Source organism: Ammospiza nelsoni, chromosome 1 (assembly GCF_027579445.1).
Source record: "Ammospiza nelsoni isolate bAmmNel1 chromosome 1, bAmmNel1.pri, whole genome shotgun sequence".
Classification (NCBI taxonomy): domain Eukaryota; kingdom Metazoa; phylum Chordata; class Aves; order Passeriformes; family Passerellidae; genus Ammospiza; species Ammospiza nelsoni.
In genome coordinates this window covers 46520465-46535550 of record NC_080633.1, presented here as the reverse complement: position 1 = coordinate 46535550, position 15086 = coordinate 46520465, and the positions used below count along the sequence as shown (strand labels likewise).

The following is a 15086-nucleotide window of genomic DNA, read 5'->3' as shown; positions in this document are numbered from 1 at the left end:
GCGCCCGGAGCCGCCCGTGGGGGAGAGGGCGGGGAAAAAGGGAGAGCATGGAAAAGAGGGATGGGGGAAAAAAGGAGATGGGAATAGAAGTGTGGGGACTTGGTCTATGAAAGCCTGGCTGTTCGTAAGGTTTTACATCTACCAGCTCGCCTTCCTTAATTAAAAATAAATGTTAGAAAAGAAAAAAAACAAACAAACCTACTTTGTTTTAAACCTGCTTTGAGCTTTAAAAATAGGAAAAATCTCAAGGCCTAGAACCTGTAAAGCACTAATTTATTGTGAAAAAAGTTACAGCTTGAGGATCCAGAACTTTAATAGCAAGAATTTTCTGTGTGCATGTCAGTCTCTTTACCTAGCAAAGGTAAAAGGGAAAGGAGGAAGACACCTTGAATTTTCACCTATTGGTATGGTCAATAAAAGGCTGAAGTGCCCTTGAGGAAAAGAGGCATCGGCCCTGAGCAGAGGTGACACTGGGGATGCAGCACCGGAGCACTCCAGGCACAGGGGCTCCAGACAGACCCAGCCATGGCTGAGAGGAGCAGAACATCTCACAGTGCAGGCTGAGACCAGGCTCTGCCCGAGATCAGCACTGTTTGAGTGATGATCCCTGCAACAAGCACACACAAAACTGAAGCAGCCTTCAGGTGTGAATCAACTCCTAAGGAATGATTTGGGAACAGTCTGCTCCGAAGCACAAAAGGCACTGCAGACAGCACATCTAGAAAAGCTGAACATTTTATTGTCATTTAAGAGTAGTACACCATTTGTGATTTTAGAAATACAGACTCTTTGCAAAGCACTGAAACACAGGTGCCTTCCAACTTCTAAAACCTACATTATTCTAAGTCTTACAAATCTTTTATATTAGCAATTCATGTTTGGTCTTTGCTGCAACAAGTTCTTCACCAAAGATGCAACAACTTAGTTCTAGACTGCAAGACAACTGAGCCAAGTTTCAAACTCCACCTGCCATTGAGCCACCAGAACCACTGCTTTCAAATATTGAGTCTATGATGTTCTTGTACTTTGTGCCCATGAGGGAGTTCCACCTTTGAAAATTTTAAGTTAGGAGGATTTTCCAGTTAGCCACCAACTGGTATTTTTCCATTATAGCATCTAGAAGCAAATGGATACCTTGCAAGTACTAGTGCTCATGAACAGGTTATGTTTACACAAAACCCAGAGAGGCCTCCAGAAACATTCAAGGTTAAACTGAACAGTTGCAAAAGAAAAAAAAAAAAAGGATCTGTACATATTTTCAGTCATAACACAAGGGAACACTGGAGTATCAGTGTTTTGTGTTCTAGCTTCAATAGTGACACCTGTGCTAGCCCTAGTAGTATTCTACATGTTTGTCCCTTCCCCCCATTTAAATTTTATACTCGCAATCTGAATATACAGCTGTACTTACAGGAAATATTAAACAATGCACAGCGCCTTAAGCAAGTTCCATGTCTGGTTTTGAACAAACCATATAAAATAAGTGACAAAATAGTTTAAAATTGGTCCTTATTTTTATACAGCTTAGAAGCACTAAATTTAAAGACACACATTAACCAGCACAAATTAGTCAGCAGATTTTTTTTTTCTTAAAAGAGTGTGTTACAGTATCATGCATGAAAAGCGAGCTGCTGCTCCCAAGTAGAAATTCAGAGTTTAGACTTACTGCTTTCTTCTCAGGCTGTTATTCCTTCTGTCATAAATTATTTCAACATAACCAAGGATAGAAGCAGCTGACTAGCAAAACCATATGAAATTCATCTTTTATGTTGTGACCCATTCTTAAAGTAATGAAGTACTTTGGAACTTTAGCATAAGGAAGGTTGAATAAACACTGCAAAGGACTTTTACATTCTTTGATTTTGTTTACATCTTCAGAAAGAAAATTCTACATTTTAACTCGCTAACTACTGGATTTTCATATGGAGACTGTAGTATTGAAACAGTGCAAGACATTTGCAACTTCAGGAACATCCAATTACACTGCCCTTTCACCCAAACAATGATTAGCAGAATATTGCATCAGTTCTAGATAAACAAGACAGGACAAAAACCTCATTTTAGAATAGCATTAGGATTCAAAAATCTTTCATATTTAGTGAAAAGAATCCACACACGAATATGCACGAAGGACTCTTTAACACAGACTTTATCACAATGAACGTAATCCAGCTGTAAGTCTGGACCAGGACTTTTTATTGGTAAGAAGCCATATTTGTTCAGAGATCCCTAACAGATGTTCCATTAATAATGCTTCAACATTTGGATATTTTGAGACATGAACAGCATCAAAGCTCTCTCCTGTCAAGGCCAAAAAACCAGCTGGAACAACCCAGGTGGAGCATAAGCTTAAGCAGTCCACTTAAGCTCCAAGAACATTCCAGACACCAAAAAGCTGGCTTTTGTCTTTGCATTACCCCCGTGAGAGTGGAGCCCTGTCCACTAATGCAATATTCCAAAGACCATTGCAACTAAGACTGCCAAGTCAGGTCTCAGTTGAAAGCTCCCACCACCACAGGACACCGTTTCCTTACCCCTGACCCCCCACTGCCAAGGAAGAATGTTCATTAGGGCATTTTTGGTGTGGAAAGCAGGTCAGTAGAGACTCCAAGTGTGGCTTGAAGAATCCTCAGTACCAAGCCGCTTTCCACACACACAAATTCAGTCCATCTTCTCCTTCTGGACCAGCTTGGGTGCATCTACGAAATCCTTGCCATTGTAAAGGATGATAGCAAAAGTTCCAAAGCTGGCACTTCCCCAGAAAAGCACATAGGCCAGTGTCTCAGTCCATGTATCACCTGAGAAGAAGAGTCAGATAAATCTTTTAGCTCACTATCTCCAATTAGCAGACAGTTTTACTTTAGGACAAATGCAAATATTTCAAGCTCTCCCTCAGAGATTTGTTGCCAAAGCAAACCACAAGTCTTTCACAGATCTTCTTCTGTTTCCTTACCTTGGAATATTTGTATTTGCCACACAGTTCTTGGAACACACTGAACAGAGATCTATGGAAGCCAGTCAAGAACTCTACTGGCAACAATGTTAGAAAATTCAAGGCAAAAGCAGAAGGCAAAAACCTTCATCACTCCCAACACAGATTTCGATTAAAGGGAAATCCATCAGAACCAGGCTTATGCCTGTATGTGACAGCTCTGAATTGTCTTTCTGCCCAAAAAGAGAGGTATTCCTCTGGGGCTTCATCCAGCCTACAATAAAGCTACAGGTGCATCTACATTTGGAGATAATCAACTGTGCCTTACTTGACTTCTACATGAGTTTTAATATTGTTTTCTACAGCATCTCAGTTTTTTCCACACTAATGATACAGTGCTAAACCTCAATCTCCAGAGCCATGTTCAAGCAACCTTTAGAATGACTGAGAAGCAATTCTACACTGAATAGTTACTGGTAGCTATTTACAGAAAGTTCACAGAGAAATAAGCCAGTTTTATACAATCAAACTCAATAGTGACTTACCAGCCATTAGCAAACAAATAATGCACATGGAGAAAGCAACCACCATAATAATAGGCAACTGAGGAAAGAGAAACAGAATAATCAGAATAATCACTTGATACAGTAATATGTACATATGTTCCTTAATTTCTTTTAAGATGGGTAGTACTGTAAAGCTATTACTTGCTTTGCTTCTCAGTTCACCTGCATTGAGGTACAAATAAAAGTTTGGATAGTTCCAAAATCTGGAAGACTGTATTCAATCATAATGTTTAGAATTGAAATACACCTCCTGTGCATTAAAAAAGAGGTTGAGGCTTATGCTTTGGTTAAAATACAAATAAAAACACCAGTTAAACCCATTATGTTCCCAAATCCCATTTCAAAATAGAAAGGGAAGGGTGAAAAAAGTGAAAAGAATGGGGATTTTGTGTTACAATCTATGCTTCTGCATGAAGTGTGAGAAAAGAAGTCCACAAGATTCTTCTGCAGAAGGAAACAGTCACTGATAGTGACTAATAGAATTTTCCTCCTTCCACCTGGTGAAGCATATTTGAAAAAAAAAAAAAAAAAAAGCACCAGTTTTTCCAATACCTCAAGGACACTCCATTTTCTGTCAAGGGAACAGTCTGGGTTCAATCCTATAAGCAGGTGTCACAGAAACATTACCAGATTACAGGGATGCTTCACGACTAACAGACAAGTCCTACTCAGGCATAATGAAGACAGTGACTGAATTGTTGTGTTTCTCTTATTACAAATAAAGTCTCTATACTCACAGCTAAGAACTTCCAATCTTTCTTGACATGTAAAGGACTAGCAGGTTCTACTTCATCCACTGAATAATTTCCAAGAAAAAGATCAATTGCATCCTGGAAGAGAAAGGGAGGGCAAGAGTTAGAATGCACAACAATGTTTATCACATACACTTCCCCATGGTTAAAAACTTTACTTACTTGTCTAAACCCATCAGAAAAGTTGTTTTTGTAGTAACGTATTAATGAGTTCCAGCCATCCATTATTAAGCCCCACTGAGTTCTCTTCCCAGTTCTGCAAAAAGAAATTGTGAACAATATATAAATATGTGAATGCATTCAGGACTATTATTTCAGATTTACATTCTGTCACTATCCAGATGTGTACTACATTAAATGAACACCTGCACAGGAATACATTTATCTAGTGCTGCCTCTGCATTATAACCACACATACTTGTAACAAAATTGTAAAATAAAATTACACTTCTTTCCATCAGACAACATAAATGTGCATCTTCATGGCACACTGCCTTGGTTTTCATTTCCAGATAGCCTTTACGTTCATATAAACACATCATGGAATCTGGACATTTTAATCTGACTTTTTACCAACTGAACCATTGCAAAAAACTCATTTATAGCCTAAGCCCCAGATTAGTAACCTTCTCAGATAGAAGAACTTGAAGAAAATCCCAAACATGCTCAAAAACCCAGAAGGCCCTTACAAGAAATGCTGACTTGCCTTGTGTAATCGGTCTTTAAGGCACCAGTTCCAGCATATTGTTTGGCACAAGCATTAGCATTATCAGCCCATGCTGTGAAGAGGAAAACGATAAGAAATATTAAGGAAGTTATATACTCTATGCAGAGAAAAAGGCATTGTTTGAACTCTATAAACAGCCTACCATTTTTGTAGATTTTCTCAAAGTCTGCCTGCTCTTCGATTCTCTGTCCCACATGCAGAACACCAAGTCTCTAGAACAAAAAGCACATTGAGGCTTGCTAGGAGTTTTGATAGAAAAATTAGGATTTGCTTTCAAAAAAAAGCTGTATTTATCAACTTGAATCTAGTCAATGCGGCTCAGGTAAGTAGTACAGTAACTCCACTTTGCAAGCTCTTACTGGAGCATTCAAATGACATTTCCATTCCAAATGGAAAGCCTCTCTCCTCTTCCAGCCTGTCAAAGAAGAGTAAAGCATTTACCTGAAGCTGGGCCTGCAGAGACCTGCGTGCCAGCAAGCTCTGGATGACGTTAGTGCGATCCAGGCAGTCCATGCAGTTACTGCGGAACGTTCCTTCCTGCTGAGTCACAGTCTTACCCTCCGAGTCAACTAGAAAGTAACTAACACACACAACACACATCTTTAGAGATAACAGTCCATATAAACCACCTGGTTTCACAAGTAAATATCCTAACAATCCAACCACAACTGTCCTGAGCATTTGATGAGCGCTCAGCCATGTCTTCAAACTTTGATGTCTCCCTCAAATCTTGCCATTCTAGGAAACAGCACCAATGGGTGAACATTTAGCAATCTCAGGGCAGTAGTCACTCCTACCATTCAGAAAGTCAATCAGCAATACTGAGTTATATGCTACTGGGAAGAGCAACTTCTGGTACAAAATTAGGGACTTGTGGGGTTTTTGTCCAGTTATTTTAGTGTCCCAGCTCCACAGACACAAAAATCATTAGCAGAGCCTAGCAGCAGAAGTAACCAGATTTGTTGGTAAGTGGTCACCAGTTCAACCCAGTCACCAATGCATAAAAAGTCATCTAACTTGTCAGGCTCATTTCTTCCAGGAAGGTACTCAGATTTTTTAAGGGTGCTCACAAAATATGGAAAAATCTGCTACAGTCACATGCTATTCTCTCCATTATACGAATATGAGGGGGGAAACCAGATATTCCCCCTTGCATATGCTAATTATTACCTCCATTTTTTAAATCCACTAAACCAGGTGTTTCCAGTGGTTGATGACACACAGCTCATTTAAAATACTGAATTGCAGACATGCATTACAACAAAACAAATATTCCAATCTACTTATCAGTTGGATGTATGAATGGGACAGAACTATGCCTGTCCTACCAGAGCACAAAACTTGCAGTTTTCTACTGTTTTACAGATTACAATCCATAGATTAAGTTACTCCAATATGTAATTATGAACTCTGGATTAGCATATATCCACTCTTACTGTAGAGCATTTTTATCAAGAGCCTCAGCATTTTTATCAGGAGCCTTAGAAACACATGAATATACTTTGATTAACCTTGTTTTTTCTTTTTAACCGTAATTTTCACCGTTCTTGAGCTAGTTTTGTTACACCATGTTTTACGTTGTTGAAGACTACAGTGACAATAATACTTGTGAAGTCTTCCTTTTCCCCCCAGGTTCTGGCTACAACAGATATTAGGATAAGATAGTTTTTTATTATCCTATTTAACTAGAAATGTCTGTTCTTAATGCTGCATCTCCTATAGCTGCTCTAAAAAATTAAAAAACTAACAAAGACCTCCACAAACCCAGCTCTCCTTTCTGACAGATCTTCCACAACTGGATTTAGCCTGCAGAATATAAGAGTTGTTTACCTCCCAAGGGGTTGCAAAACTATTTTCTGTGAAGATTAGAACTCAGACTTTTCTGTTCCTATTTAAGCAACAGTCGTTACAAATGAAATAAAACAAGTTAGAGCCAGCCTTGAGAATGAGTCTTCAATTTTATATCTTGTTTTAGAGATAGCTTTTTTTAAGTTTCCATTTCAAGGAAATCTGGTTATTTTCTATGCCTCCAGTGGCAGCTGGCAGTAAACAAGTTAAAGGATTCAGCATTAATTCTAAGAATAAAGGATCCTTGCTATATAGGAAAAAATTGCAATCTTATTTCTCCTTATTTGAGGTGCTCAAAGTCAATTTATTCATTAGGTCTTAATGAGTTTTTAAGGCTTGTGGTAGACAGAGAATATTAACTACAAGCTGATTAATTTATATCATTCCCATAGCCATCACTCCAGGCAAGAGACTTTATTAACAAGACTCTTGCTCTAGTCCACACCTTACCTCATTTTATTTTGTCAAGACAGACTATACCACTGCTAGTTTTCTAATGTTTTAGCTAATCTACTTTGTGCTTTAGTCACAAGGCTTCAAGAACAGGAAGGAAGCAATCAGAAAAGCAGAACAAAGTAAACTACTTCCCTAGCAATCTACAGGTCTACAAGTAGCTATGACCAAAAACCCACTTGTGGAACTAAAGATTTAAATTTATTTGGATATTTTGTGTATTTTGATATGACAACAGAAAATAAGAATGTGTTTCCCTGTGGGTTAGTTACATTAGCAAGGGCTAACAACCAATGCCAATGCAAGGTTTGGAGCCACAACAATGTGCGTTAGAGAAAACACTTTTACAAATGCCTGTGGAAGGAATATCCAGTGTTTTACACTATAAGGCAGAACAGTTTGCTGCCAATGCAACCTGGAATAACCATGGATGAAAACTAATATAATCTAAAGAGATTTGCTTTTAAATAGCTCCAGTTATATGCACATTCATTTCTTTGTCTAAGCTTCCACCCAACCTTACAAAGGCAGCTCTTGCCACAACTCAGGGTTGCTGCAATTCTCAGACTCACTTTATGGAGAGGCAATGTGGGCTCTACATCCAACCCCCAACCATGTGTCTAACCTTGCACATGGTGTCAGCAAGACACCAGAGACATGGGCACACTAATGCACACAGATGCATCTTCTTCACAGATGACTACAGAAGCTCTGTATTACTGTGCCTTAATGCAAGACAATACAAACTCTGAGAAGTTGTCTCATTTTAACAGCACAGAGGTGAAAGAACTGCAGAGCCTCACCTGAACTCATCTTGCTGGTCTGCCAGCTGATCCATCAAAATCTGAAGCCGATCCCACCTCATCCGACTGCACTCTTTATGGAAGTCAAACGCCACGTATCTGTTCAGGGAGAGAAGTAGTTTTTCCAATTATGTATGTACTGCAGGTTACAGAAAATTCTACAGTAAGAGCCTGATCTATAAAACAGGTAGTGACAGAGGACTTGTTTTTCTTCAGAGATGACAGAGCACCGGTAAAATCTGCAGTTGTGCTGAAAGTCATCTTCCTGATGCTGCACCCTTAGTGTGAATGTTGACACCATTTGAAATTCTTTACAAAATGCTATTAGTCTGGGGAAGCACACATTGTGGTCCAAGTTCTGTGTATGTTCCATTCAATGTTCTGGCTAATATTTTTCCTCCAGAAAGTACAGAGGGGATACAAATCTTAACGTCTTTTTTTCCCCCCCACCAGGGTTCTTTTGTTCTCTGTTCACTTTGAACTAGACACAGGTGTTGAAATCCAACATTTTTTGCGGACATAATTCCCTCAATAACTCTAGAAATATGAGACAGGTTCTGTTTAAGCAGCTAACCTAACTGTCATAAGGAAATTAAGCAGCTACTGACTTGGAACAAAATTTCAACAGCTGATTTCTGGCAAGAAGTACTCTAAATGAGTGGTACTTGATTAATTAAACATTTATGTGTATGTTTGCTATGAATAACACTCCTCCCCTCAAGCATTCATAACCCAAACGTTATTTGACAAGATTTCAGGACTATGCAGGAAGAAAGATGAACACTGAAACAAGTAACTGAAGTCTCAAGTTTGACTCTGGCAGGTCAACATCATCAAAAACAATTAACCAAGAAAGTGGATTTTGATAGCAGTACTAAAATAGGGCTGCCAAATACCACTTCTAAACATACACAGTACATCACCAAAATGCACCTTCACATCTTGGTTTCCACCAGATGACTTTATACCAAATATGCACAGAATAAAAAAAAACCATGGCACAGTAATATCAAGGATAAGGTAGAGGGGCAAATAGCTGTGTGAGTTGGATACAAGCTCTCCCTCCAGAAATTAACAAAAGCAAGCACAGACAGGTGGTAAAATTGTGTACTGCACTCTGTATCCCACAAAGAGATGGAATTTCCCATAATCCAAGTGGATTTTCCACTCTTGGCCCATTGTTACACTGAGCTCCAGGCATTTAAATTGCTTTTTCCCCTTACTGTTCCATCCTGTTTTGCTCACACTCAGCACTCCCTCACTAAGTTAGCAATGTAACCAAGCCCTTTTGCCAGAAGCTAGTTCTACAGGGCATGACGTTCTTTTTCCCAAAATGCAGATGATCTCCATTGCATACTATGGCTCCAATACTGGAATTACCATTGCCTCTTAATTTCCTTCCTTATTCTGCCTGTGTCCTCTCTTAGCAAGTTACTTCATAAATATAAAATGCAAACAAATAATTTGTTTGGTAAAGGCCCCTGAAGAGCTGACCACTCTGCGAGTCTCAGAGGGAATGCTTAACTTGTAACACAAAATGTATCACTTCATGTCACATGTACCTGACCATTCCATTTGCCATGCTGTTCACCATTTTTGAAAAGGTTTGCTCAAGAGGCTTCTCTGAGCCTTTTTGGTTAACCTGGGAAAAGGGAAAACAAAGACAGAATTACTCAGAAGCCTGCTTAGAAGAACAACAACTTTTTCAGGAAGAACAAGGGAAAGCATACCAAGTTGACAATCATTTGCTTTCCATAGCTAATTATTTGTGAGTCAAAATGTCTTTGGAAGCCATCCATCTAGAAGAGAAAGGAAATGGGTTGACAGATGTACACTACTATTAAGATCTGTGCTTTACAAGGAACCACCATTATAGTATTTTTGATGATTCTTATAACTGTTTCATGTTCTCTATTGTGCCAAAACTTTCCCACTTTCCTCCTCCCAGTCCATTCAGTTCTCCTCATTAAACACGCTACAGATAAAGAGTATTGTACAGATACTAAAACTGCTGCAGACTGGATCCAAAGAGAAACTATCCCACTGATGCCAGCATTTTTTTCAGCCTTTTAATTCATTACAAGAAGTACAAGATTTCTTGCTATTACTTTTAAAAAAATAATGCTTAATCCAGTATTGCCGATTTTTATTCTCCTGATTACAGTTTGCAGCCCTATCACACAAACATGAGCCCAGTAACACGTCAAAACCCCAAGACACAAACACTCACATACATGGTTTACTGACTTGCTGATCTGTGGCTTTGGTTTATACTTGAGGTTTGGTCTTTGAGACCAGAAAAAAGGAATAGATCCACGGGTCTGCAAAAGAATGGTAATGGTTTTAAACAGCAGAATTTACAAAACCCACCTGACATTTAAAAATAAAGCAGACAGGTTTATTTTGTTAAACTAATTCAGTCTGTTTGTTTAGTTTATGCTTTTAAATATAGATTGCATATAAGATACACAAACAGGACAGAGCTGTCTACGTGTCTTTGTTCCTTACAGTGACTTTACCTGAACAAATGATGCTTTGCTCCCCTTGTAATGCACAATTTGTTCTGTCTCCACAAAGTTAGCAGCGTGCCCTTCTGAATCAATACCTGTGAAGGAAAAAGACCGTGTTAGCTGGCTCAGCCTGCCTGCAAAACAGTGACAGCACATCAGCAAAAGGATTCCTACCCCTCCTTTTTAAGCCCTCACAGGAAGCACAGAGCTGCCTGACAACATAAAATTAAATGCAACCTTGGTAAAAGTTTAATATGATCTGCACCAAATTTAAGCAGAACTGTGCTTCCTCAAGTTAACACATTTTGACATTTCTAGCACTAGAGATTATAATTTAATAGGAAATTAAATACCAGTGCTCTGACAACAAAATATTCAGAATTCTGTAACAATGGTACTGCAGAAATGGACAAATTTCTTCAAAAGCATTTATGTTGGGACTAAGAACAGAGAAAGTAATTTAAATTCATTGTCCTGTTTGCTTTTTAACTTGAAACAATTAGAGAACACCACTCAGGGCTCCCCTGCCAGCACCAGTGATGCTGTTAGCTGGATTTACTGCTAGACCAAAAGGGCTATTACACACTTGCACTTAGCATCAATGAAAACAGCCATCTGCTAAAAATCACTACAAAACTTTTGCAGTTATGTCTTAAAGACATGAAGAAGAGTCCGTTTTAATAAATACCAAAAAATGCTTCAGTTCTTAATATTTTCTTTGGAGGAAGAAGCCCAAGACAAACTAAACAATGTTTTTTCACTTACTCTTGAAGGTAACTTGGATGTGCAGATAGAACACATATTTTTCAAATAAATCAGTTTTTTCTTTTACCTCTTACATAGTAGCGTACACCAGCCCTGAAACAGCTTCTTCTGGATATAAGCAGCCAGTCAAAACACTTGCCATTAATAGAACAAGAGTGCATAGTGATAACTGATGAACAACACTTAGGAAAAACTCCAATGTTTCATTAGGATATTTTTATACATCAAGGTAGGAAACTTCAAGGAACCAAGAAACTACACTCAAATCAGTAAACGTTTGTCACCCCAACAACAGCTGAACATTAAACTTGAGAGACAATAACAATATTAGGATCAATATGCACATTGCAAAACATCGCTCTATGGTGATGTCACTGATGAGCAAACATTAAAACTGCTGTAATTTTGAGAAGATATGATTCTAAAGAAGTTTATTCTGGGTCTTATGGTCCTAATTAAAAATTAGGAATCCATCTCATCCATAATTTCATTAGACTCCCTTAAGAGTTTCTTGCCCCTATTGCTTTCAAAGATTAACAACTACTTCAAAAATACCCCTTCAAATTTTTTTCTAGGCTTTTAGAGGAGTAAATATCTTGGGGTATACATTTTGTATCCATAAGTGCAACATACATCGAATCTACAAATGCCAGAACTAGCAGTAAATAGACTGGCTTTCTAATCTGTGTGAGGAAAAAGAGAATGAACACACACGAAGACTCCAGTGTGAGCTTCTCACACAACAGCAGTTTCCTGTAGCCCAGGCTACATACCCAAAGTGCCAAATGCACCTGGGACTACCCAACAAACAGGGGCAAGGACAATTAGTTTCAGCTTTACTCTTGTTTTATGCTACTTATAGTGGCACTTATTTGGGACTGCAGTAAGCTATCAAGTCTTAATAGAAGCCAGCACTCATGAAAATTTCTCCAAGCAGATTCACCAGTTTGCATGTTTTGCCCCTAAAAACTGAAACCTATCATTTTAAAGCAAGCAAAAGATCAAAATGGTCAATTTTTAAATTAGTCTACTGCAGTCTTCTCTTTGAGGGATCTAGATACTTGGGCTCTGTATCTATGATTCAAATGGGACATAAAGCAGCTGTCTCACATGAGCACCTCAGCTCTGTTATAGAACACACTGATTTCATACATGAGTCATCTTGATTCCTGTTTGTATTTATGCCAAAACTGTTTGTAAACAACCCCCTAAAATATAATACAAATTGTCCCCATCCAGAATGTTCTCTCAATTCATAAATTAAGGCTGAAAAATACCCATTCCTCTGTTTCCCTGGAAAATTACTGCCAGGTCCTCTACCCTTTAATTCAACATTTGTACAGCCAACAGTATTCTGCAAGAAAGGTTACCTCTAACATTAGCTGCCTAGCAATTGTCAGCCTATTTTCTGTTGGCAATCTGTGCTCACTTAAAATGACAACTTGCTATTAGCAACTTCCACATATACAGATAAGGACAAGACAGAATTTACTGTTCTTTAGAAGGGCTTTGGTTTGGAGCAGCAAGGTAAGTACTAAATGTAGTTCAGGGCTTCAGGTGATTAAAATCTCAACTATCCAAGTCCATTTTTTCTCATCACTGCAAGACTAGAAGCCCAGCACACATAGTTGAAAAAATATATTTGGGTTTACATGGGGGAAAAAAAAAAAGGGCAACTTTGATATTATTGAACTATCTGCTAGTGGTGCTGTAACAATTCTGCTGTGGGGTCTTCCTAGCATTTTTACTGCTAGAAATCCCATTTCTTCCAATTCCTGAGTTGTCTAAAGTTTTGCCGTAATTTTGTTTTAAACAAATATTACTTATGCTAATTTTTTGTACAGTGAAGAAACAGGCTCGCTAATTTTTTGTACAGTGAAGAAACAGACTGAAGGAAGGTGTTAATTGCAGTCTGTCAGTTGTTAATTGCAATTTACCCAGAACCAGCAGGATAAGGATTCAATGTCTCCCTTTTGCTATCTTTCCTTTGTCTCTCTGCCTACTCCCACAACATTTTCCATTAAATTAAGTCACAGGGAAGGACTGGAGATCTGCAAGCTGCTGACAGTCCTATCAGATCAACTGATTCCATCTGGAAACCATTCCCTGCACACACCTGAGGGGCCTTTGCAATGGATGAACAAAGCAGAACATGGCATGAGTTGCTCTGTCCAGTCTTGCCAGTCTTTTTCCTACTGTCAGTCCAGGAGCAACTACCTGGGACTTACTGTTTATCACACACTGCCTCCAGAAAGTGTTCAGCTTCCTTGCAGCATTCATCCCTTCTCAAAAATAACTCATGACTGCTTTGCTAAAAAGGCTGTTTCCCAAAGTGTTGGCGCAGGAAAAGCAGCTGCCCAGGAAAAGCATTCCAGGAGCCTTCAGCAGAACTTATCCTTTTAGTCATCAACATCCATAAGCACTCCTTCAAGTCAAAACTGTCCTCCCTTATTTTGTATCTAAATTAAATGCATCCTTATAGCAAGATAAAAAAGTACTAAAGCTGATGGGAGAGCATCTGCCATATTCATCTTAACCTTCCTATTGACAGTTATGCAAATACTTTAAACCCATAAAGCAGAATATTCCAGGGAGTTAACACAGGACTAGACTATCAAACAATATGTAACACCCATATATGAACAAACAATAACTTATTTGTGACAATGTGCTGTATGTTATAATATAATAACAATTGAGCAGCCTCACAGCAGCCATTTTGTTACTGGACCACCCATTTCCAGTACACAGTTTTACAAAACAAAAGGATACATCCATGCATCACTGGTGTAGCAAACCTATGGATCTGAAAAACATAAACACATGTGAAAAATATTAAACACTAGTAGCCAAAAAAGGTAAGTGAGTAACCACGCTTTGCCTAAGGATTTTGTGGTAGTTTCATATGCTTTATATAATTTACTTTTTGTTTAAGGTGAAGCATTCCTTTCTGAGGAAAAAAGTTCAGGGAAAACAGCAACATATGCAATCCTTATCAGCAGGAAGAAAAAAGTAAAAGTCTAATCCTAATTAAGCAGCCTAGACAAAAAGCAAGCTGCTTTGTCCGCCCTATACATGGCATTTATTCTCCTACAAACACACCAGATATAAAGCAATACTTGCTGAAAATCCTTTGACATGGTGTGTTTTCTTTACCTCCACAGAAGGACATATGCAGAGACAGTAGTTACAGAAGCCTTCAGTAAGATGTATTTTTATGTGATTAATGCTCAAAATGCCTGCTTCAGAGTTTTTTCTATATTTCCGTTCCTGAATAACTTAATCTTTCAAGAAAACTTTAAAGTTCAATACTAGAAGTCAGAAATTCCACACTTAACATTACCTAAAACTGTTCCTGCATCAAGACACCTGTAATCAATGAGAGGGGAAGCGTGGCTAAAAATACCAGTTATCTCCCTTTTCAGCTTCTGTGCTTTGCCCTCTAGGTCTGTTTTCACTAGCCAGCCACACTTGATTTTCCTTTGCTGTTACCACCACAGCTTCTCTCTCATTTCCCAAGCTTTATTTGCATAGCACTATGCAAACTTTAGACCCAGTAATATGCCCCTGGAATATGTACAACAGCCCTTCTCCAATTGCTATCTTCACATTCCAGAAGCAGTGCATAATCCAGCCTTTTGGAACAGCGCTGTCTGATGTACCAGCACATCTCCACAGGTTACTGAGGCAGAAATAGAAGCCGTGCGTCACTTGCTTTGATAAATGCAAA

The 15086-nt window shown here is 38.6% G+C and overlaps 1 protein-coding gene across 2 annotated transcripts in view; it reads right to left on the bottom strand.

Moving 5' to 3' along the window:
• Nucleotides 1-717: 717 nt before the first annotated feature.
• Nucleotides 718-15086, bottom strand: part of SACM1L (SAC1 like phosphatidylinositide phosphatase) — a 29301-nt gene continuing 14932 nt past the window's right edge. For both annotated transcript variants that reach the window (XM_059475187.1, XM_059475193.1), the window contains 14 exons: nucleotides 14129-14162; nucleotides 11424-11525; nucleotides 10601-10686; nucleotides 10316-10402; nucleotides 9812-9880; nucleotides 9644-9723; nucleotides 8082-8180; nucleotides 5419-5557; nucleotides 5120-5189; nucleotides 4957-5029; nucleotides 4413-4506; nucleotides 4236-4328; nucleotides 3478-3535; nucleotides 718-2798 (listed from right to left, as the gene is read on the bottom strand). In XM_059475187.1, the coding sequence (XP_059331170.1) occupies nucleotides 2662-2798; nucleotides 3478-3535; nucleotides 4236-4328; nucleotides 4413-4506; nucleotides 4957-5029; nucleotides 5120-5189; nucleotides 5419-5557; nucleotides 8082-8180; nucleotides 9644-9723; nucleotides 9812-9880; nucleotides 10316-10402; nucleotides 10601-10686; nucleotides 11424-11525; nucleotides 14129-14162 (1221 nt within the window). In that variant the 3' untranslated portion in view covers nucleotides 718-2661. The remainder of the gene's footprint in view (nucleotides 2799-3477; nucleotides 3536-4235; nucleotides 4329-4412; nucleotides 4507-4956; nucleotides 5030-5119; nucleotides 5190-5418; nucleotides 5558-8081; nucleotides 8181-9643; nucleotides 9724-9811; nucleotides 9881-10315; nucleotides 10403-10600; nucleotides 10687-11423; nucleotides 11526-14128; nucleotides 14163-15086) is intronic.